General features: G+C 47.8%; 6 protein-coding genes across 6 annotated transcripts; 4 read left to right on the forward strand and 2 right to left on the reverse strand.

Moving 5' to 3' along the window:
- Positions 1–403: 403 nt before the first annotated feature.
- On the forward strand, positions 404–964 carry P175DRAFT_0534201 (uncharacterized protein; the record flags this gene model as incomplete). Its single annotated transcript, XM_040900117.1, has 3 exons — positions 404–524; positions 625–788; positions 866–964. 3 exons carry the CDS (start codon positions 404–406, stop codon positions 962–964), a joined length of 384 nt encoding a protein of 127 aa, XP_040749854.1.
- A 2,177-nt stretch (positions 965–3,141) lies between these two features.
- On the forward strand, positions 3,142–4,576 carry P175DRAFT_0442837 (uncharacterized protein; the record flags this gene model as incomplete). Its single annotated transcript, XM_040894138.1, has 2 exons — positions 3,142–3,522; positions 3,596–4,576. The coding sequence occupies 2 exons, from the start codon at positions 3,142–3,144 to the stop codon at positions 4,574–4,576; spliced, it is 1,362 nt and encodes a 453-aa protein (XP_040749855.1).
- A 379-nt stretch (positions 4,577–4,955) lies between these two features.
- On the reverse strand, positions 4,956–6,505 carry P175DRAFT_0503260 (S-adenosylmethionine-dependent methyltransferase). The gene is made up of 3 exons (XM_040897590.1): positions 6,179–6,505; positions 5,933–6,094; positions 4,956–5,826 (listed from the first exon to the last, which is right to left on the reverse strand). The coding sequence occupies exons 1-3, from the start codon at positions 6,237–6,239 to the stop codon at positions 5,060–5,062; spliced, it is 990 nt and encodes a 329-aa protein (XP_040749856.1). The 5' UTR covers positions 6,240–6,505; the 3' UTR covers positions 4,956–5,059.
- Positions 6,506–6,994: 489 nt separating this feature from the next.
- On the forward strand, positions 6,995–10,284 carry faa4 (long-chain fatty acid-CoA ligase FAA1). Its single transcript, XM_040897591.1, has 6 exons — positions 6,995–7,249; positions 7,378–7,889; positions 7,966–7,991; positions 8,078–8,473; positions 8,541–9,685; positions 9,751–10,284. Exons 2-6 carry the CDS (start codon positions 7,447–7,449, stop codon positions 9,838–9,840), a joined length of 2,100 nt encoding a protein of 699 aa, XP_040749857.1. The 5' UTR covers positions 6,995–7,249; positions 7,378–7,446; the 3' UTR covers positions 9,841–10,284.
- Positions 10,285–10,551: 267 nt separating this feature from the next.
- P175DRAFT_0534205 (uncharacterized protein) lies at positions 10,552–10,887 on the forward strand (the record flags this gene model as incomplete). Its single annotated transcript, XM_040900118.1, has 2 exons — positions 10,552–10,565; positions 10,695–10,887. 2 exons carry the CDS (start codon positions 10,552–10,554, stop codon positions 10,885–10,887), a joined length of 207 nt encoding a protein of 68 aa, XP_040749858.1.
- A 3,027-nt stretch (positions 10,888–13,914) lies between these two features.
- Positions 13,915–16,060, reverse strand: P175DRAFT_0313023 (NDT80 / PhoG like DNA-binding family protein). Its single transcript, XM_040892833.1, has 3 exons — positions 15,806–16,060; positions 15,627–15,723; positions 13,915–15,556 (listed from the first exon to the last, which is right to left on the reverse strand). The coding sequence occupies exons 1-3, from the start codon at positions 15,828–15,830 to the stop codon at positions 13,936–13,938; spliced, it is 1,743 nt and encodes a 580-aa protein (XP_040749859.1). The 5' UTR covers positions 15,831–16,060; the 3' UTR covers positions 13,915–13,935.
- Between the last annotated feature and the right edge of the window lie 4,384 nt (positions 16,061–20,444).

The raw sequence follows: 20,444 nt of genomic DNA on the forward strand, positions 1-20,444 counted from the left end.
GTGGGCTTGGAGCATGTGTGATATAGAATAGGAAAATTCTCCTCTCGATTCAACAAACTTTCCATATAGTGGTGTTTTACTTTGAAACTGGTGGACGTGTAATGAAGCATCCCAAATGCAAGTAGGGAGCAATGAGTGGGTCAGGGGCCACAAACTCGATTACAACGATCCCATTTTCTGTTCAATTCTCTTGTTTGATCCTCCTGGCTAATTATGGAGAAGTGACTCGTTGATGGATTTTTCGCGAGGCAAAAGTACTGAGAAAGAGAGACAGACAGAGACAAGAAAGAGAATGACAACCTTCCCTTCACCCCGGTGCCTCCAAAAAGTCCAAAACAAACCCTCGCGCTCTTCTTCTTCTTTTATTGCTAAACACTGCCCCCGCAGTACATGTACATGCAAGATGGACTTTGACCATCTCGCAAAAGAGCTGTCAGATCGAATTTTTCAGGTGTGGATACACAATCTCCCCAGAAATTCACTAGAGGATTTGGCAGGCAAGCTTGCTTCCTGCCATTATCCTGGTACGCCTGTAACAGCCTCGCGGCTTTTTCAATGGTGCTTTTAATATTTGCTGTTGAGTTACTTACGAAAATGGTCATCATGTCCTGGTTCACTTTACAGCTCTGAGTCGGGTTGTTGCTCGCTATGAAAAGGTTGAGGACGAGGTCGCAATAATGAGCTATGTTGCTCAGCGCACAACGATGCAATTTCAAACGAAGCCGACTGTCGGAAGAAATACATTGCGCGAGATACCAAGAGAACAATTGCAGTGGGCCTTTCCGGCTGTATTGCGATGACCTTCACCCTGACAAATGTCCTCATTGATGCATCAACGCTTGTTGTCACTGGGGTGGTTGATTAGGAGTTTACTTACGCCGCTCCTGTTGAATTTACACATGCTGCTTGGTGGCTCTTACTGGAGCGTCCCGAGGACTGGGAGCCCGATCTCGATCAATTTTAGTTCGTTTCATGCGGAGGTTTCGCACTTTTCTTGAAGCACTTCAAGATTGTGAGGTAAAAAAGTCAAAGATGGATCCTTGCCACAATCCCAGCGTCTATCAATTGCTATGGAGAACTCAATAGAGACTGGACTATTTTGGATTTGCCTTACTTCAAGACACAGCGCTCTGTTTGATGAGATCTACTGGAGCTTCATTGATCCAAAGTTTTTTTCGGTCATTTACAACGATTGAGGACCAACTATGTCTGCTAAGCGCAGAACAGCACCTGAACATCGAAACCTCTATTGAGAAGAAAATGCACCAGGCAAGTAAGGGCAATTCGGTTTCTCATTACAGCATGATGTCTTGACCTGGTCACGTGTTGCCTGTGCCAATTCATGATCCCTATCGCTCTCGCAACGCTACGGCCACTACCTATTCTCCCTTCACAACACCTGCATCATCATCATCATCATCACTCGATTTGCGCAGCAGAGCAGCATCCGATTTGATGTCCGTGATCGAGTGCCACCTGTTTTCGGATGGTAGGTAGTCATGATCAAAGACAGTTCATGAAATATGTACTGATCCCAATCCACGCGTCTTTGGTGCTACATTCACAGTATAAAACCAAGCCCGAAACAACACCGCCGCTCAACCTCTAAAGCCCCAAAGTTATCATACGACCACTGCCCCACGGGTATGGACTTGGGTTCTTATCAGACCGGTAAGCACGCCAATTTGAGCACTATCTAGCATATCGCTCATCCGTATCAGATTAGAATTCTAAGGATGAATTCTTCAAATTCACGCGCGGCCGCTTTGTTGTAGATGAGGTAGAGAATCTTCGAAAGCGAGAGATCAGATTCGACTTGAATACTCGGTCGGAGCCGCTCGATGCATCGCTATCAAGAAGTATCCTGACGGCATGTTCAACAAAGCGTTCCTCATGTCTATGGATGATGGCTGAGAAGTTATAGCGATGGTGCCGTGGCAGGAACCGAGGGTGTGCGCACTGAAGACAATCTTTAATACGGTTAGCCTTTCATCGAAATAAATGGCTTTGTGATCTGAGCCAGTCAGCACTGAAATAGCACTGAAATAGCGTATTTAGAGTTGTGTTGGATTGAAAGTAAAAAGAAAATTATGATCTGGATTTCTCAATATAGTGATAGATTCCTTGCATACGCTATTATTGATGGAAAGAAAAGTGATTGATCAGTCTTGCAATGGAATGTATGGAGTAGAGAGAGACGCGATATGCACAAGGGTTCTAAAAATAAGAGAATCCTCTACCAAATAATTGAGTTGAGAGTGTTTGTCACTAGTGCGACAGTAGTGGATTTTTCTAGTTAGGGGGTCCAACATCCCAACTTCATCCGACGAATATTCCTGAATCCTGCATCTATCTATGGCTGTCTGACTAGCTTGACTAGCTCGTTGTTTTAATGGGGTTTCTCTCTCTTTTGTGATCTTTTCAATCCATGAAATCCCTGGCTTAGCCATTCTCTCTTGCTTCGTCTCCTCTTAGTCTCCTGCGCCAATGTTTCCTCGTTGATATTCTATTGGATTCTTCTGATTGTGATTATTATTATTTTGCAAAAAACGGGCAAGGTGCAGCGCGCTAGTAGTGTGGTTTTTTTTTTTTTTTATTTTTTTTTATTTTTTTTTCTTTACTGCATTGACATCCCAGTGTACTTTTTTCTTCTGCAGTTTCTCTCCAGGTAATAGGTATGTACAATCCATCGCCCTCCTCTTCTCTTCACCTCTCTCGCTTGCTCTCTCTCTCTCTCTCTCTCTCTCTCTCTCGCTCTCTCTCTCTCTCTCTCTCTCTCTCTCTCGCTCTCTCGCTCTCTCCCCCCCCTCTCCCTCTTGACAGATATCACCCCTGCTTCGGGGACTAGCGCTGCATTTCTCTTCTTATCGCACTTTCGTTGCTCTACATCTGATTTGCTCTTCACCCTCTTCTTTCTGCTCGAACGCTCCCTTCGCTCTCCTTCTCCTCTCCCTCGATTTCCTCGTGACCTTTTCATACATATATATCCATCCCTTGGGCTCCTCAAACCTTATCTGTCACTTTCGATTTACCCCGGATTGATCAGCACGACGTGCGATACATGTGCAGGTCCACAACAGAGGCAGAGCCAAAACCAACACCGCTAACTCTCTTCTAGCATCTATCTAGTGCTCCTTCAATATGACAGTTGCTGCACCGCCAGTGCCACCTGTGCACGAAAATGGTCTGAATGGCAGTGTTCCGGGCCACCATGTCAACATGAGCCTACCGCGTTTTCACCCAATCGCCATGAATCCCAACCAACCTGTACCTCCCGAGTCCATGATGCACGGCCATCATCACTTTCGTCCGTTCCCACCACCTCCTCCAATGCAGGAAACGGGCCCGCCAGGTCCCCCCAATGCGCATCCTCCTAGTATAGACCATATTGAGTCTCGTCTGAGACAATTGGAACATGAAGAAGCTGCCCGTATGGCGGCTCGTAGCCATCTGCTTGCGATCCGCAAGCGAGAGGACGAGGAATTTCGTAGGATGACGGAGAATGCCGAGGCGGAAGAAGAGGTATGCTCTAATTCGGGTGAACCCAACCTTCACACGATCGATCTTGTCCCTCTGACTAGTTTGTCCCCATCAGGAATTGCGTAGGCAACGAAAACGACTGAAGCGGGAGTCGATGGGTCTGGGGTTCAACGCGAACCTGGACTCTCCGCCTCTTCGTCCCACGCCCCCTCGTCGTCTGTCGGAAACCAATGCAGCGACTACACTTGCTTTCTTCAAGCAACAAAGCCCCCCCGAACCACCTCGCACCATCCCTCCTCCACAAGCTCCCGTGCCGCAACCCCATCCGCCCCCCCAACACATTCACCACGACCCCACGGGGGCGACTTCGATTCGGCGCAAGCAGAAGTATACCATCAAAAACGTGGAAGCCTGGGGCGAACGACATGGACGACCAGCCGCACACGATCCTTCCGGCCGAGCTCTGTGGAAGCGTCCATCGGACGGTAGTTTGGTTTATCTCACATGTCCAGTCTCCGGCTGTGGTAAAGCGGATTTTGTGACCCTTCACGGCTTCATGTGCCATCTAACAAAGAAGCACAAAGACCGCAGCTTGGGTAGCCAGTCGCGGGCCCTGGAAGTTTGTGGAGTGGTTTACGATCCGAATGCGCCTCTTCCTCCGGTACCAAATGTACACCGTGCTTCAACCGAGGAGAGTCGTTTGGAGTCCGCACCCACAGACCCTGACGGGTACCCACAGGATATGGAATATTCTTCGGGATCCGACGAAGACAGCGGCGACAATTCAGTCCCCGTAAAGAGCGAGTCCACCGACAGGACGTTAATTCCTCCCGCGTCGCTGCCGCCCTTAGAAGGACCGCCACCCGCACATCAAATAAACGGCTCTACGAAACAGTCCATTTCGTCCATTATCGACCGTGAGCCTGCAGATGAACCAAGAGAGCCTGCACGTTCCCTTCCTCCTCACGCAGCTGAGCCGGTCTCGAAGGCTTCCCCGGAGGAAAACGCCGTAACCCGGGATGTCGCCGAGATTCCGAGACCTCAAGGGCCCGAGAAGGCGGCGAGTGAACCGCAGGAACCTCCCGAGATGAAGTAAAACGAGTGACTATATTTGGAGAAACGTGTAGGTCATTGCATTGTCTTTGTTCTGCAGAACTTGCATAGTCTGAGCATGCTTGAGCTTTGCCTTTATTACCGCGAGGTTCTGTGTCCATCCCTCAATACCCTTTTGTTTATTCCAGGGTGGTCATCTGTACGTTCCTATCTATAATATATAATAATGTTTTGACACTACGGCCCGTTGCATATCATATCATATCATATCTTTTTTTTTTTTTTTGTGGCAATACCTCTGTGACTTATGAAGTGCTAGTACATAAATTGTCAATAATGCATCATCATCATCTGCACCTAAACCCCTATCCAGGACATTGTAATCATTGCTTCTGTTAAGAACGGATAAGAAAACAACTTACTTTAACTCAAGCCTCCACACACACACACACACACAAACAAAACTCCAGGTAGCCGTATAACTTAACAGCGCCTAGGCCAGAAATAGCATATACATAAATCAAAATCACGCTCCAACATCGCATCTCAAAAGCAAAACATGCACCAAATACCCCGTCCCCAACTTCAACTTCTCTCCCGCCACCTCATCCCTCACCCTCCACACCCGAAAATACCTCAGCGTCTCCTGCAGCCACGCCTCAAACACATCCGGAGACCGCTGCTGCTGCGCAATAACGCACACCGTTGGCGGGCGCCCGTCCGCCGCCGTCCCGGGGCGAGCATACCCCGGTCTCAGCCGGGAGATTTCCGCGCAGGTGCGGACAAAGGGAGCCACGAGGGCTTCGTTGTAGATACAGTCGCATGAGACGAGGAGGTCGAAGCCTGGGTCTTTTGCGTTGCCGTCTGCGGCGGCGGGAGTGGATTCAGCGCCGGCCACGCTGATGCTATCCTTGAGTGTTTCCGGGTGATCGAGTTCCCAATCCAACGATGTAAATGTGATGTTGTGGTGGTGGTGGTGGTGGTGGTGAAGGTGCGCGGGTGGCGCCCGTTGCTTCTTTGCTCGGGTGGATCTGGAAGACGAAGGCAGGGACTGGGATTGCGCTCGCGGGGGGTTGTTCTCGAGGTTCTCGCGGAATAGCCGGTGGACGTATTCTTGGTCTGTGGCTATGTAGTGCTGGATTTGCGGGGCGAGCGTGAGCGAGACGAGGCCTGAGATTCCGCAGCCGAGCTCGACGGCTGTGGATGATGCGGACAGAAGGGAATGGGTCCAGAGGGGGTTGGATTTGCGGGATGAGATCCATTCTGCGAAGAGGGGGGTGATTTTCCAGAGTACTGTGTGCTTGTGTGTTAGTTGGGGTTTCTTTTTTTTTTTTTTTTTTTTTTGAATTGTTTGGGGGGTTGTTTGGGGTTGTTGTCGGGTACAGAGAGGCTGCTGTACCTGCTCCGGTTGTTCCTCCTGCTCGTGACGATGAGAGAAGCGTAGGGGATTGGTGAATGGTATAGTCGTGGTCGTGGATGGTGAGGTCGACGGATGTGGCCTTGGAGTCGACGAAGCCTAGATTCGACGAGGGGATATCTTGAGAGAAGAGAAGGAAGGATTCTGGAGGTTGTTATGGTCATTCTCCATTAGGTACTTCAGTCAATCCTCGTATACTAGGTCTAGTATCTGCAAGTGTAGACATACCCTCTTCGGCGTCGTCCACCTCGTCACCAATGGATTTTAGGAACTCTGTGACGAGTTCCATTGCGTGGATTCTCCTGTAACACGTACCACTAACTGAGCTGGGAATCCTCAGTGTACTCGTAGGTAGGTAGGTACCTGGGAAGCTTCAAGTTGAGTCCATAACTGAGATTTCTGATTGGCTTCATTTCTGGGGAAGCTTAGTCATTGTCTACCTGGAGCTGCCTCGAGATGTTTAGGTGTTTAGGGAGTGATCTCTCGACAGTAGGTGCAGTAAATTGCTTGAATAGTCTTCTGTTGCCTCATTCTCTTTGCTGACTATGTTGCAAGCAATGAGCACCCCCTCCCAGATACGAGATCTAACTCTACTCCGTACTCTTAAGTGGTGACTGTGATCTCGAACAAACCTAGGCCTACCAGAGCCCAGTCTCTGCTAACTGCCTCTGTCTTAGTGCCCACTGTTTAAGACGATGGGGTTAAAATCCCAACAAAAGTGGACAGGAGCTTTCCTGGTGTTTTCGAGGCTTTGCTGCTACTTGAGATCGGCCTCGTCCTATCGGCGCTATACTAGGCAGTCAGTTTGGAGAATCAGATGTTCCTGGGTTGAACCGCGGCAACTGGGGATTCTAGGTAGACTCTAGAGTAATCATTAATAGACAAATTTCTATATTATATGATAATATATATATATATTAGAAAAAAAGAGTGAATTCTTACTACATATTCATACCTAGCTTCTGAACCGACCTCTTAAAGCCCAGACCGCTGGCCAATCCGGCCCATCCACGGTGACTTCATTCCGCTTCAAATGACCCATTCCTGATTTATTCTTCAGCACATCTTTCTCTCTCCCCAGACCTGTCAGACAGCTTCCTTCTAGCTCTTGGATCCTTTGGCTTACTATTTCCCCTCTTTCTCCTCCACCCCTTTTTAAGGAGCTGCCGGGTCTCCACTCCCCGCATTTTCCGCCTTGATCCTTTCAATCCCTTGTGCCTTTTTCTTCCTTCTTTCAACCTCTTGTCGGGTTTGTCCACTCTAGAGACTTGGGAGTGGCATTGCTTTGGACTGATCTCTGTACGTTGTCTCTATTGTCTCTCTCGCCAGCTTACTACCCTATATTCCTCGGGTCGGGTTTCCTCCCCGCTGCTGAATTTTCCACTCCATAAGCTAGCTCCTCGACTGACAGTGCCCCCCCCGTTAAGCTAGTTTCCACTTTCAGCTGTCTTCTCACTGCGTGTGTAACCGAACGACCCGGTGAACGCTATTTCAACATGTCATCGAAGAAAGAAGTCAATCTCCAACCGCGCATGTCCAAGAGGCCTCCATTCTCCGTGGAGGTGCCTGGCTGCGAACCGGTCGCCGGAGAGACCATCCCTCGTCGTTTGCCTCTCGCGAAGGACGGCCTCATTCTTCGACCCGCGGAAGATGTCACCACCATTTACGATGTGTTCCGCCGATCCGCTCGAGTCTTTGGCAACTCCAAGGCTGTCGGAAGCCGTCATTTGATCAAGACCCATGTCGAGACCAAGAAGGTCAAGAAGGTCATTGATGGTGTCGAAAAGGAGGTTGATAAGGAGTGGTCCTACTTTGAGAAGAGCCCTTATTCCTACAAAACATTTGTTGAGTATGAGAAGCTGGCCCTCGATCTGGGTAGTGGTTTGCGGAAGATCGGATTGAGCAAGGGAGACAAGATTCACCTTTACGGTGCTACCAGGTGCGTGTGTGGCTGTGTTTGGAATGAATTGGGTCTTCATACTCGAAGAAAACGCTGACAAATAGCTGGTTTGTAGTGAGCCATGGCTGGCATTGTCACACGGTGCGTGCAATAAACATATTCTGCTCTGCCTTCTTTCCCCCCTCCAGATGGAGCGCATTATTAACTCAATTGTTTTATCTGAATAGGAGCTTCATCCCAGTCCCTCCCGATGGTCACCGCATATGATACTCTAGGAGAAGAGGGTTTGGCGCATTCCCTGTCTCAGACCGAGAGTGTTGCCATCTTCTGCGACCCCGTCCTCCTCCGTTCCGTCGGCAATGTCCTGGACAGGGCAAAGTCGATCAAACATGTTATTTACAACTCAGATGAAGAGCCTAAACCACAGGATCTCGACCGCCTGAAGACTGAATTCGGTTATCTCAACATCCTGACATTTGACGAACTCCAGAAGCTAGGTCAAGAAAACTCGGTCGACCCCGTTCCCCCAGCCCCGGAAGATTTGTTCTGTATCATGTATACCTCCGGATCGACCGGCCCACCGAAGGGTGTTCCTCTTACCCATGGAAATGTTGTCGCTGCAAGTATGTCATCAAAACTCTGAACTGTTCCTCTGCGCTAAGGTGCTAGGCAACTAATTTACGTAAATAGTGGCTGGAATTCACGCAATCGTCGGCCCCTATATCGGACCGTCCGACGCTTTGCTCACCTACCTTCCCCAAGCACATATCCTTGAGTTTATGTTTGAGAACCTGTGTCTCTTCTGGGGCGGCACTATGGGTTATGGAAACCCTCGCACTCTTTCCGATGCTTCCATGCGCAACTGCAAGGGTGACATTCGCGAGTTCCAGCCCACCATTCTCGTTGGTGTTCCCGCAGTGTGGGAATCCGTCAAGAAGGGTGTCCTCAACAACCTGAACAAGAACAGTGCCCTCGTGAAGACCCTCTTCTGGGGCGCCATGTCCGCAAAGTCATTCCTGATGGCAACGGGTTTCCCAGGCGCTGGTCTTGGTGCTTGGGTTCTCGACAATGTTATCTTCCGCAAGCTCAAGGATGCCACTGGTGGCCGCATGCGTATTATGATGAACGGTGGTGGTCCAGTCTCGAAGGAGACCCAGAAATTCTTGTCCATGGCCATCGCTCCTATGATCAGCGGCTATGGATTGACTGAGACATCTGCAATGGGTGCTCTCAACGACCCCATGGCGTGGAACCCCAATTCCCTGGGCGAGATCCCCGGCTGTATCGAAGTGAAGCTTGTTGATTTCGCCGAAGCTGGATATTTCACCAAGAATAACCCTCCTCAGGGAGAGATCTGGATTCGCGGAGGAAGTGTTGCCGCCGGCTATTTCAAGAACGACGAGGAGACCAAGAACGCATATGCTAAAGACGGATGGTTCATGACGGGTGATATTGGCGAGTTCGACAAGTACGGTCACCTCCGAATCATCGATCGTAAGAAGAATCTCATCAAGACGCTCAACGGCGAATACATTGCGCTCGAGAAGCTCGAGTCCGTCTACCGCTCTTGCCCCGTTGTCGGCAACATTTGCGTCTATGGCGCGGAAGACCAGGATAGGCCCGTTGCTATCATTGTCCCCGTCGAAGCCACCCTGAAGAAGATCGCGCAAGAAAACAAAATCGAGGGCGATTCGGTTGAGACCCTGGTGTACAACAGGCAACTGAACAGTATTGTCCTCAAGCAACTCCAGACAGCTGGTCGCGCAAGTGGTCTTAAGGGCATCGAAATCATCGCTGGTGTTGTGCTTTCCGATGAGGAGTGGACCCCTCAAAACGTACGTAACTCCATTTCTTCCCCCCAACCCTATTTTTTTTTTCCCTCTTACTCAAATGACAACAGGGCTATACAACCGCTGCCCAGAAACTCCAACGCAAGAAGATCATCGACCATTTCAAGAAAGACATTGATCGCGCCTACGGCAAGAACTAAGCCGGCCAACGCAAGCTCCCGCCCTTTTTTTTTCTCTTCTAGGAGGTTCAGAGTCCTTATGAGTTATACCCTTTGGATCCCTTACTCGCCTTCATCTTCTGCTATTCGCCCAATACTAAATAGCAAACAAAGTTCCATCGTAAACCGCATACATACCGGCATGATGATTTAACTATTGAAACCCTCCCTCTGTCTTCCTCTCGCCGTCATATATACCTTTTGAAGAGTCCTTTGCCAACTGTATGAATCCTTTTTCTATTTCTTCTTTCCTGTGGCTTTCTGTCTACCTGGGTCCCATGTCGGTTGAAGATGTCACCTGCGCAGTACGTGATAAACTCTGTCGCAACTGTCCTGTTTATTTATATAAAATCGTATCCTATTATGTGATATTTTCGGTGACTCTAGCCAATTATTTCAATAAATGGAAAAATATGGATAAGCTTGTCTTTTCGTGTCTTAATAGTTCGTTTATAGGCGCTACCTGTGGTGGTAAGTCACCAAGGCGGAATAATACGGCAGTAAGTACATAAGCCCAAAGCTTCTTTACTCTGTAGATTCTAGAATCGGTCCCAGTCCAGATCTCCGTTATGGTTTGATAGTCGGCCATCCTGAACGATCAATTTGTCGTGGGAGACCAGCAGAGACGAATCGATTTCTCATTGATCTCTTTCGAGAGAATATCAGATTACACCACCTGCCTAGGTCACAACCATGTCTCTCTGGAGGTAAGTTTTCTTTTCTTTCTTTCTTCCTTCCTCCGTTCCATTCCGCCGCAAAATCATTTCGTACCATAGTTATCATATGTATACCTCTTGGAAAGAAAACCAAACCAACAACTCCTAACCTCACCATAGTTCCTACCGCGCTCTTTCCCCCAAAACGAGAGCCCTGTTCGGAGTCGGTGTCATGGCCTGGGCATCTATCGGTCTTTGGACGTCACCGCAAGTCGAACAGGCCATGGGGATGGTTCCTACCACGGAGGAACAGGCAGAACTTGATCGCAAGTTGTCGATTCGGGTTTCCAGGGTGGACAAGGATGGGAACTAAGGATGAGGATAAATACATACAATACAATCAGGCATTCAGATATCAATTGTGTGAAGTATGTATGTATGTATGTATGTATGTCTTGCTTTGGAATATGGGAGCCCCAGACAAAAACAAGACAGACTTGCACTTGGACTTGGACTTCCCCCCTGCCTCTCCGAACCCTTGTTATGTTATTTTCTTCAAGCGGGGTGGTTGGTTACTTCGCCCACTGGTTATGGGTTGGATCATTGCATTGGCTCGCTTTTTGGACCTGCTTTCGGCCCATGATTCTCTTCAGTTGGAATGGAGGATGGATGGATTCTAACGTTTCTATGGAGAGATTTTGAGACATGGGATAAAAAGGTCGAAGCTCCATACATACAGACAGTCTGAGACACCGTGAAGGGGTGTCTAGAAAGGCCAGGATTACTAAGGGCATGCTAACGCGCAGGTTATCATCTATCTATCTATCTATCTATCTATCATCGCGTTTTTTTGCCCCAAGTCTTCCTTTCCCGCCGGGCTGTACCTGGCTTGTCGGAGGTTTGTCAGCGCAACACAACGTCCGAGAATACCAGTAACCGTTTGTGATACGCAAAACCGACGCACGAATTTCGGGATCCCAAAGGATATCCCAAAGACTTTCTTTTGTCAGATGAAATTGGAGCAGACAAGTGCAAGTGTAGGCGCAAAGCAAGGCCCTTGACCAACCAACCGGCCAAGGCTGCGACACATAATTGTCCCCTTACTGGCTGGCAATACACCCAGCCAGCTATGATAGAGCGCATCCACATAAATAGAAGCCTTGCCGGGCGAGGGACTGATGCATAGGTAGCCCATTAGGCTCCCCAGGAAAGGGATTCGATGTGTCTGAATGCCGGGATCGACAGTTTGCCGTACAAGAAGGATACGAAATAGCTTTCGGTTCTGGTTTTCCCTTTCCCTTGTGCATATGCTGGGAGAAAAAAAAAGAACAAAAAGAACAAAAACAAAAAAAAAAAAAAAAGAAACCAGAGGGCGGAGTAGGTATCGTGACTGACTCCAATCCTACCAGAGGCTAGCGGGACCGTTGGGATCTATGAAGAAGAGAGAGGCGCTGTCAGAGAAGTCATAGTGACCTGGACCTGGGCCGTTGAGGTATCCCAAGCTCAAGGCATTTTTGTTTCATTTCATTTCGTTTCGCTCTTGACGTGACAATTCTAACGGGTTCTGGTGTGTTACCAGCCGGAGCAAAAGATTTGGATGCGATGGGTTGCACAGCAGAACAGATCATTTCCGGGGTTGTCCTGTCTGCACATTGGGCTTTCGTTCTGACAGTCGGTGGTGCGCAAAGGCTCACTCGCCCACTTCAGGGGGGGGAGGGTCCTTGACAACCCCTTGTACGACGTGCATAGCGAGCCATTCATTTTAGGGAAGCATGGTTGTTGCCTCACGGGGGGGGGGGGGTTGCATACGCCCGAACACCCATTAACCGCCGAATAGCAAGTATCTTGGGCTGGGTTAGGACGCATGAAGCATGTCGGACTGGTGGTGGTAGATCGAGCCAAGTCGGGCACGGCTCAGAGCCAGCACAGCACATAATGTGAATTTCAAATACTTTATAGGTTTTTTTTTTTTTTTTTTTTTTTTCTTCTAGTGTATGAGAACCCATCCCGAAACCGGGTAGTAGAGGAAACTGAAAGGAAGCATACAATCGCCCATCTGTCGAGTCCCTAACTCCTCTCTATACTACAGAGTATATATAGGTGGAGGCTGAACGGAACACCCCAAAGAAAGAACATGACAGCAACATAGAAACCCTAATTCATTAACTAGTTAACTACATAACTACATAACTAACTAGTTATGTATGTATGTACAACAACACCCAGCCAGCCCAGCCGTAGAAAAGTGAGAATAAACAAGCAGACTAATGTATGCCCGGTCGATCCTCTAGCGAAACATTCACTAACTAACTAGTTAGTTTTAGTTAACTAGTTAGTTATTGGCCTGACAAAAGCAAGCCCCCGACAACTGGACGGATTTAAACAGAGACAACGCGACGCGAAGAAAAAAAAAAAAAAAAAAAAAAAGGGAAGAGGGGTAAGAAGAATTAGGAGAGTGAAAAAGCAAGGAAGGTAGGAATGACTACCTAACCGGCCGGGTATGTAGACTAGGCTAGGTAACTAGTAGTAGTAAAAGAGCGAGGAGGGAACGACGGCAGAGGGAAAAGCATGAAACAAAGGAAATAGCAAAAGGAGGTGAGCAGCGAGCGCGTGCGATTAATTCTGGGCCTGAGGTAGGTACATCGGGGGAAGCAGATGATGTTGAAGATGTGCTACTAGTTAGTATACGTACTTCCTTCGTCTGGTTAGGTACCACTGCTGCTCTGGTGGGAAAATAATCCGGTCTCGTGTGAGAGTCGCAGAGGTCTCTGGAATAGTGGTATATCTAGATCCACCGAGTGACATGGGTTATTTCTCCTCGCATGATTTGAGAGCAGACTTGACGACTAAAGATGCACATGGGTTCGAAGAGCCTTTCATTAATATTTTCATTTCTGTATAAAAAGACACCATCCAGGAGTCCAACAAGACGGTTGGAGACCTTCGAGGTCTCTCTCTCTCATTAGCTAACCAGACCATCATCGCCCGTTTCTGAAATTGTCTACATGTAATTTTGGTTTGTTGTAAAAGAACGCCAAAAAATACCTTTCCCTTCCTGGGGAGTCAGGATCATTATGTGAAAATAGATAGAAAAGGGAATAAGAAAAGAAGTGACTGAGCCTTGCAGTTTTCAATCTGGGTAAAAGCACACAGTATGGTAATTGGAGTAGCTTGGCCTGTGGGTCTATTTGGGGGAAATAAAAATAAAAATCAAGGACGAGGGGAAAACAGCAAGAAAGAAAAAAAGGGAATGAAAGGTCTAGAAAGAATATGGTTATCATTCTCAATGTTTCTTGGTATTTGTTCGTTCACAACCAGCAGCCACAGAAACATTTCCTTACGGAAATGTAAGGGGATGCTGTCACACATAAGAAAATGAGGTTGTCGAGGGGAGAAAAGTAAGGGCGATAGAGTAAATCTGCTACGCACAGAGACCCTGAGAATTTGGAATTCGATAATATGAACTACTGGCACTCCTCGAGCTGGTGGAGTAAATCGAATCGTAGCCGCCGGGACCGGGATGATATCCTTGCGATGCCATTCGTGTAGGTTGTTTTAGAAAATGCGAAGACTCCCCGTGTTCGTGCGGGAGCATAGACACCATGGAATTGTATGCCCCCGGAAAACTCGTTCCGGAATCCTCGCTATCCTTAGAGATCGGGTCGTATTCGAAGGGTGGTAGATGGTGCTGGTAGGGGCCTTCTTTCTTGCTGTCAACAAGGCCAAAACTTGGATCCTGGTAGGAATCCATGCTGGAGGTGTTTTTCAGAGAGTCGATTGGGTTCATGGAGTCATTCAGAATGCCGATATCAAAGTTGGACGATGCCGACGACGATATATGCGGACTCTCACTCAGAGGCGAATGATCTGCGGCTCCCATATGATGGTAGTCGTTTCTGCCGTAGCTAGGGCCCCCGCGCTGCGATGAGTCGTACGGCATCAAGCCAAGGTGAGACCGTGTCGTTTGCCCGAGGCCAGGAGGTAAGACAGCCCCTCCACTGCCATCCCCAGAGCCTCCATTTCCCCCGTCTGGGCCCATGCTGGTCGAGCTATCCCGTCGACCATCTTTGTAATGGCCTGGAGAGCGTCCTCGCACAACCATTGGATGCGAGAGCCTTCGGGCGATTTTAATCCACTGACTTTCACTACTTCCAACTGGGCTGATCTCCGCAAAGAGCTCAACAACCAGATTGTAGTACTGTTGCTGAGCCCGCCGTTTCCCATTATTTGCCGTTGCTTTTTGGAACTGAATGCGCTCGAATGTATGTTGACTCGGAGGCAGCGATGACTGTGGCGCACCGTTGTATGAGGAATTATAGTCGACCGGCATTCCACCGGACTGAGACATTAATGAAAATCCGGGCTGGCCGCTGTTGGTAGCTGACCCGTGGCTCAGAATTACCGCCGATGGCTGACAGGGCTGCATTATGATTTTCCCGGGTTTTCTTTCTGATTGCTTATCCCGCTTTGGTGTGTGTTGGACCAATTCTCGGACTTCCCCATACTGCGCGTTCACAATTGCCGATATTGACATAGCGAACTGCCGAACTTGTTCACTCGCTTGCTCTGAATATTTGAGGTAGAAAGGACCACAAGACCAAGGATGAAAAGAAAATGAACAAGATACAGCGAAATAATTTCGTCTATAACAGGTCCACTTTTCGTCAACTTGGAAAAATCCTTTGTGCATTTTGGCTTGGATTTCAGGCTTAATCATCTGGTTCCCGGAAATAATGTGATGGAGGATATTCGTATCATGAAAGGGAGGTGCATCGGATATCGGCTGGGGCAGGCGTTGTCCAGGGTCCATAAACATACTCCCAGATGGGCTGAACATTACATTTTGGGAACGATCAATCGTACAATCGAGGCCTCGAGGGGTGCTTGTATATGGCGATACTCGGGAGAGATCACTCAAACTGGACAGGGATGGAAATGCACTTCTGTGAATGGCGTATGCCCCCGGATAGTTGTCATTTCTCCCTAGTAGAGACGTATTCCCATGTGATTGCCCTGTAGGCGAGACCCCCGTCGGTGGTTGCCTAAATGAGAAGTTGAGACTGGTTACCAATTGATGATACAAAAGATCGCGAGAAGCCAAGTTTAGCTTACAGAGGAGGCACCCGATGCGACCTGAAATCCGACATTCTATCGTAAGGTAAACCCGGAGAGTGTGAATAGAGGGATCCGGATGCAGGGGAGAAGGTTTCTGTGAAGACAAGCCCAATTGGATGTGGATCCCACGTTAGCGATGGTCCCGACTTTTTGGATCTATTGTTGAAGTGACGAACCAGAGCATGAATCAGAAGGACTCATGAGAATGGGAGATGTTGCGTAACTAAAAAGCAGCTCTGGGTCAGTAAATGATTTCCGTGCAAGCTCTCAAGGATAAAGACCAAGAAAACACATGACAGCAGCCCCCCCAAAAAAGAAGAAAAGCTGAACGAAAGGAATTTCATGGTCCCGACTCATCATGAACATGCGGCATGGGTCAAACAGAACATGACTGTGGGTCGTCAAGTCGAAGGACATGTTGAAAACTCAAACAGTACTAATATGGAGTAAAAGCAGCCAAATGCATGCAATTATTGGTATACGCAGTCAGACGTAGCAGGCAACTGCCACAGAAACAAAACCAAAGAAAGAAAGCCATAGAACGAGAGAAGAGGTGTAGCTGAGTAGCTTTATCGGCCATTCAGAGAAGAAGTAACATCATGCGACTAGTGACTGCAAGCAGGCCAGGTGGAGTACAAGTGTAGTCCAGATTGAAAGACAACTTACGGTACATCCTGCATGGCAGACTGTTGTGTGTTGTATCTTAGGCCATTGGTGGCCGGTATCGAGACAGGTTGGGCTAAATGATTGCCAATCGCACCACTTCGTCGATTACTGTCTTCGTCGTCCATAGAAAAGACTGTCGATCCAGAGAAATGACGCTGGGCTCCAGGAAAATCACTGTCGGTATTGATAGGACCGTCCAGCTGGAATGAACTCTGCAGGAGCGTTGCTGGTGAAAGAAAGTATGATTAGAACGCTAAGTCGGAGGAAAAATAACGTCAAAGTATTAAAGAAAACAGAGGGAAAAAAAACAAAAAAAAAAAAAAAAAAAAAGTGAGCAATAGTATTACAGGAAAAATGAAAACCCAAAAATCCATAATAGAACAGAGAAAAAAAAAAAAAGGCACAAGGCTATCGGTCTTTGCCAATCGAACAGAAATAGACCCCATCCTTGTTGATAAGGATACAGAGTTGTATACAGGCTTTCCTTGGTGCCATGTAAAGATAATAAGATGAATAATTTTAAGAAAACAACCAAAAGCAAAATTGTGTAACCAAAGAGCAAGCTTCAGATACCAAAGGGTTGGGAGAAAAAACACCACCCCGGATGTAGATCGCGTGTCATCAGCATTACTCTTTGGCCGTGGGGCTGATTGGCGTCGAAAAGCGGGTTGTGAATTGAAAGTGAATGACAGCAGGGTAACTAAATGAAAAATTTAAATGATAGACGTACAGTGATTCATTTGTGGCCACAGTGCAAGAGGTGAACCAATATGCTTCGTCAAAACCCGGTTCGGGGACCGATTCAAGGCTAGGATCGTGAGAGGAAACCTAGAACCTAGGCTAAGGGAAAGCTACCTGAAAAGACACCTAGTAGCGCTAGGTTTCTGACAATGTCGAATAATAGGGGTATCAGAGAGAAAGGCTGTGAAATATGCTAGAAAAGATTGCTCATTGGCTCTGAAAATCTGCGACCTGACTCGAGGACAAGGCTCGTATTGGAGTGTCTCTTCCAGACTCTCTAGGCGAAGAAATACAGTTGAAAGGGTGGTCAGAGACTCGGATAGGTGGCAGGCGCAAGACGATCAGGGACCAGAAACTTTCTTAGGGTCTCAGAAGGACAAGGGCGATTAAAGCGCACTATAAAAACAGAAATGCCTTGGGGTCGCAGACTCTTCGGATATCAGAAAATGGGGTTAGTAGCGAAGAAGAATAGGAATTATCGAAAGATAATAAGCAGGAATGGTGGGGTGTAGGAGGCTAGTTAAGAGAGAGGCCAAACAGAAGAGGAAATGTGAAAGAAAAAGAAAACATGGCACGTTCCACCAGTAAATTCGCTGTTCTCGGAGTTACTGCATTTTTTTTGGATTGATCCAGATTGACAAGATTGCTTGTAAGTAGGAGTAATGATGGATAGACGTGGGAGAGAGTTTTTGCAAAGCTCTCCTAGCATTTATCTGCAGCCGTGCAGACAAGGACGTGGCTTCGAAGCAATGAAGAGAGCGATCTTAGTAGCAGGGGTTCGGTGGATCAAGAACTCCGGAGAATTGCGTGGATATTTGGGACGGGGGGGAATGAAAGGAACAGGATCAAAAAGGTTGAAGAGGCGAAGAATTGGGAAGGAAAACGGAAACAAAGCGCGGTAGGATGGGCTATGTGATGGAAAAAAAAAAGAATCATGTAGAAACATACCTACTTGGTATCGAGTGGAAGCAGAGGATCAGGATGACTGGATTTTAGTGAGCAGTATCTTGCATCTATCGCTGCAGAAATCTGATTTGAAGCTGCAAGTATTCGATGTATATCGGGAAATCCAAGGCTCGACTAGTCCACGTCAAGGAGAAGATCGTGGACCTCAAGTCGCCCGACGGCCACTTTCTTTTGCGGGTTAAGAGAAGGGAGCAAGAGATCGACGGGGAGGTAGATGGTGAGTCTAGATTAGACCTTGTTGGGCCTGCTGGTTGGTCGACAGTGGTCAGTCAATATCGTCAAGGAACAGGATGGATGAATGGAGAGACGACGGTGGGAAATCGTATGGATTCAAAGATTGAGGGATCTGTCCGGTTGATATTTGTTTCCCAGATACTTGATGGAAGCGTTTTGTGGACGTCGTCATGTTATTATTCCTCCTACCTAAGGAACATCATATCATGTCCACTCCTCCGTTTCCCAGGCTGGCGCCGTAGTGCCGCCCAATGAACAACCCTGACTGATGAGCATGCGGCGGAAAATGCTGGCTCTGCAGAACATGGGAGCTTCAATTTACCAAATTAAGCTTGAGGGTGAATACGACTCTTGCCACGAGTTTGCTGTTGAGTTCGGACCATGTCAGGGCCGTTGAAATTTGCTGTTTCGGGAGAGAAATTTTGGTCAAATCTGTTCCCTCGTCCTTTTTCTTTGTGAAAAAAAAAGCCCTTCAAGGGTTCAACATCTCCATACTACAAGGGTTACCGTAAGGTAAAGGTCCAATTGTTAACGACTCTTTCTCCTTCCGCTTTTCTTATTATGCTCCTGATCAAAGCCACTCTAGGCTTGAATAATCTTGTCTGTTTCTCCGTTTTGAGAGAAATTAGGACAAGGAGAATATTGTTGCATCATCTCAAAGAGTGCCTGGGATCTTGGACCCTGTCAGAAATGTTGGCGAGACACAGCATTGGCCAGAACCCATGTTACATCCTATAATCCATTGAGTGGTCTGTAATAGAACGAAACTTAATGTTGTCATAATCAACCAGGTGCCAAGCTAGGCTAATGGCCCTGGATAGAGCATCACCGGCCAAGTCAGCTGTCCTAGCGTGAACACCCGGCAAACGGGAGAATGCAGGAAAACTAATTAAGATGGTGCTATAAATGATTAGTGGCGGCGATCATGGCCCCAGTAATCCCGTGCAGACCCCAGTCGCATGACAGAGGCCGTGGGCGCTACTGAGCTTGGGCAATCGTAGAGAGCCAATAGCTGGAGAGACCATGGGGAACGGCCACCGTACATAGTAAAATACTAGACAGGGGTTGTGGACCCATAAAAGAGAGGTCCATCGTTCTCACGGTACGGAGTAGGCATAAATGTAAAGCCCCTTTAGGGATCTCCCTCTAAAGAAGTTTTTTTTTTTTTTTTTTTTTTTTCTTTCGGGTGTTCGAGGCACGAGTGGTAGCCGTTCTTGCATGAATAAGAGATCAGGCGATCGACGACTTTGATCCAACGACTCGTCTTTGAGGTGGTGGTTATTTGCTCACCGACACGGAGAGAAGGCATTAACTCAGTGATGCTGCAGCCTGTGCAAAAGGACAGCCAGGTTGCTATTTTCGGGAGAAGGATGGTGGCCTTGGGATTTGCCTGACCAAAATATGGCCCAAAAACAATGGTCTTTTTTCGAACAGTCACACTCTCCGGGAAGGGTAACGGGTGTAGAAGATACCTGATCTGATCCAGTCTTCCGCGACAGGGTGCAGGATACGAAATAAAGTACGGTACTCCATACACGACATGGCTTCCAGAATAATTAGTTCCTGCGGGACACCAATTTGGTAAGACAGCACAAGGAAAGTCCGCTGGTTCTGGGCGATTGGGCCCATTCTAGACAGGCGCTGCTGAGATTTTCTCACCTCTTTTGCGTGGAGCCTGATACCGATCTGATTCCCCTCCCCCCTAATTATTATTTATTTGTCTTTTTTTTTTTGGTTGGAGAGTATCGAGTGGCTGAATGATCATCCAAGCTTGCAGGAAGCTAGTTGATCAGAATGTGATATGCACCCTTCTGAGATAAAAGGAAGCCCAGTCCAATGATTGGGAGATGAATCAGCATCAAGACTAACTAAGTGAGAAATCTGTTTCTGGGAACCTGGACAGGAAAATGAAATCTCGAGCGGAGGATGATGTCGTGCAGGATGTTTCCGCGGGATGCGGCACCAATCGATAGTAACCTTGTACGGGGAGGGGGAAAGGTTGCATTTTAGGATGAGAGTGGGCCATTATATTATCCAGGATATCATCATGGTTATTTGTTCTTAATTTGGTGTCAAAGTTTAGAAATGAGAGGAGCTAAGAAAAAGAAATGAGAGAGAGTGAGGCCCAACCAGAGGAATGAGAAAGAGAAGATCTCGGTGAGGCTTGAACCCCCCCCTTTACACAACAACAAAGACGGGCAGACGCTA

Source organism: Aspergillus ochraceoroseus, assembly GCF_002846915.1.
Source record: "Aspergillus ochraceoroseus IBT 24754 chromosome Unknown P175scaffold_7, whole genome shotgun sequence".
NCBI classification, from domain to species: domain Eukaryota; kingdom Fungi; phylum Ascomycota; class Eurotiomycetes; order Eurotiales; family Aspergillaceae; genus Aspergillus; species Aspergillus ochraceoroseus.

Excerpts from the sequence above, each read along its gene's own strand:
- P175DRAFT_0503260 (XM_040897590.1), bottom strand. The coding sequence starts at position 6,239 with ATGGAACTCGTCACAGAGTTCCTAAAATCCATTGGTGACGAGGTGGAC. Across the intron at positions 6,095-6,178 it reads GGTGGACGACGCCGAAGAGG|AATCCTTCCTTCTCTTCTCT; the intron begins GTATGTCTACAC and ends AACAACCTCCAG. Across the intron at positions 5,827-5,932 it reads AGGAGGAACAACCGGAGCAG|TACTCTGGAAAATCACCCCC; the intron begins GTACAGCAGCCT and ends ACAAGCACACAG.
- faa4 (XM_040897591.1), top strand. The coding sequence starts at position 7,447 with ATGTCATCGAAGAAAGAAGTCAATCTCCAACCGCGCATGTCCAAGAGG. Across the intron at positions 7,890-7,965 it reads CACCTTTACGGTGCTACCAG|TGAGCCATGGCTGGCATTGT; the intron begins GTGCGTGTGTGG and ends GCTGGTTTGTAG. Across the intron at positions 7,992-8,077 it reads ATGGCTGGCATTGTCACACG|GAGCTTCATCCCAGTCCCTC; the intron begins GTGCGTGCAATA and ends TTATCTGAATAG.
- P175DRAFT_0313023 (XM_040892833.1), bottom strand. The coding sequence starts at position 15,830 with ATGAGTCCTTCTGATTCATGCTCTG. Across the intron at positions 15,724-15,805 it reads TCCTTCTGATTCATGCTCTG|AAACCTTCTCCCCTGCATCC; the intron begins GTTCGTCACTTC and ends TTGTCTTCACAG. Across the intron at positions 15,557-15,626 it reads TCGCATCGGGTGCCTCCTCT|GCAACCACCGACGGGGGTCT; the intron begins GTAAGCTAAACT and ends CTTCTCATTTAG.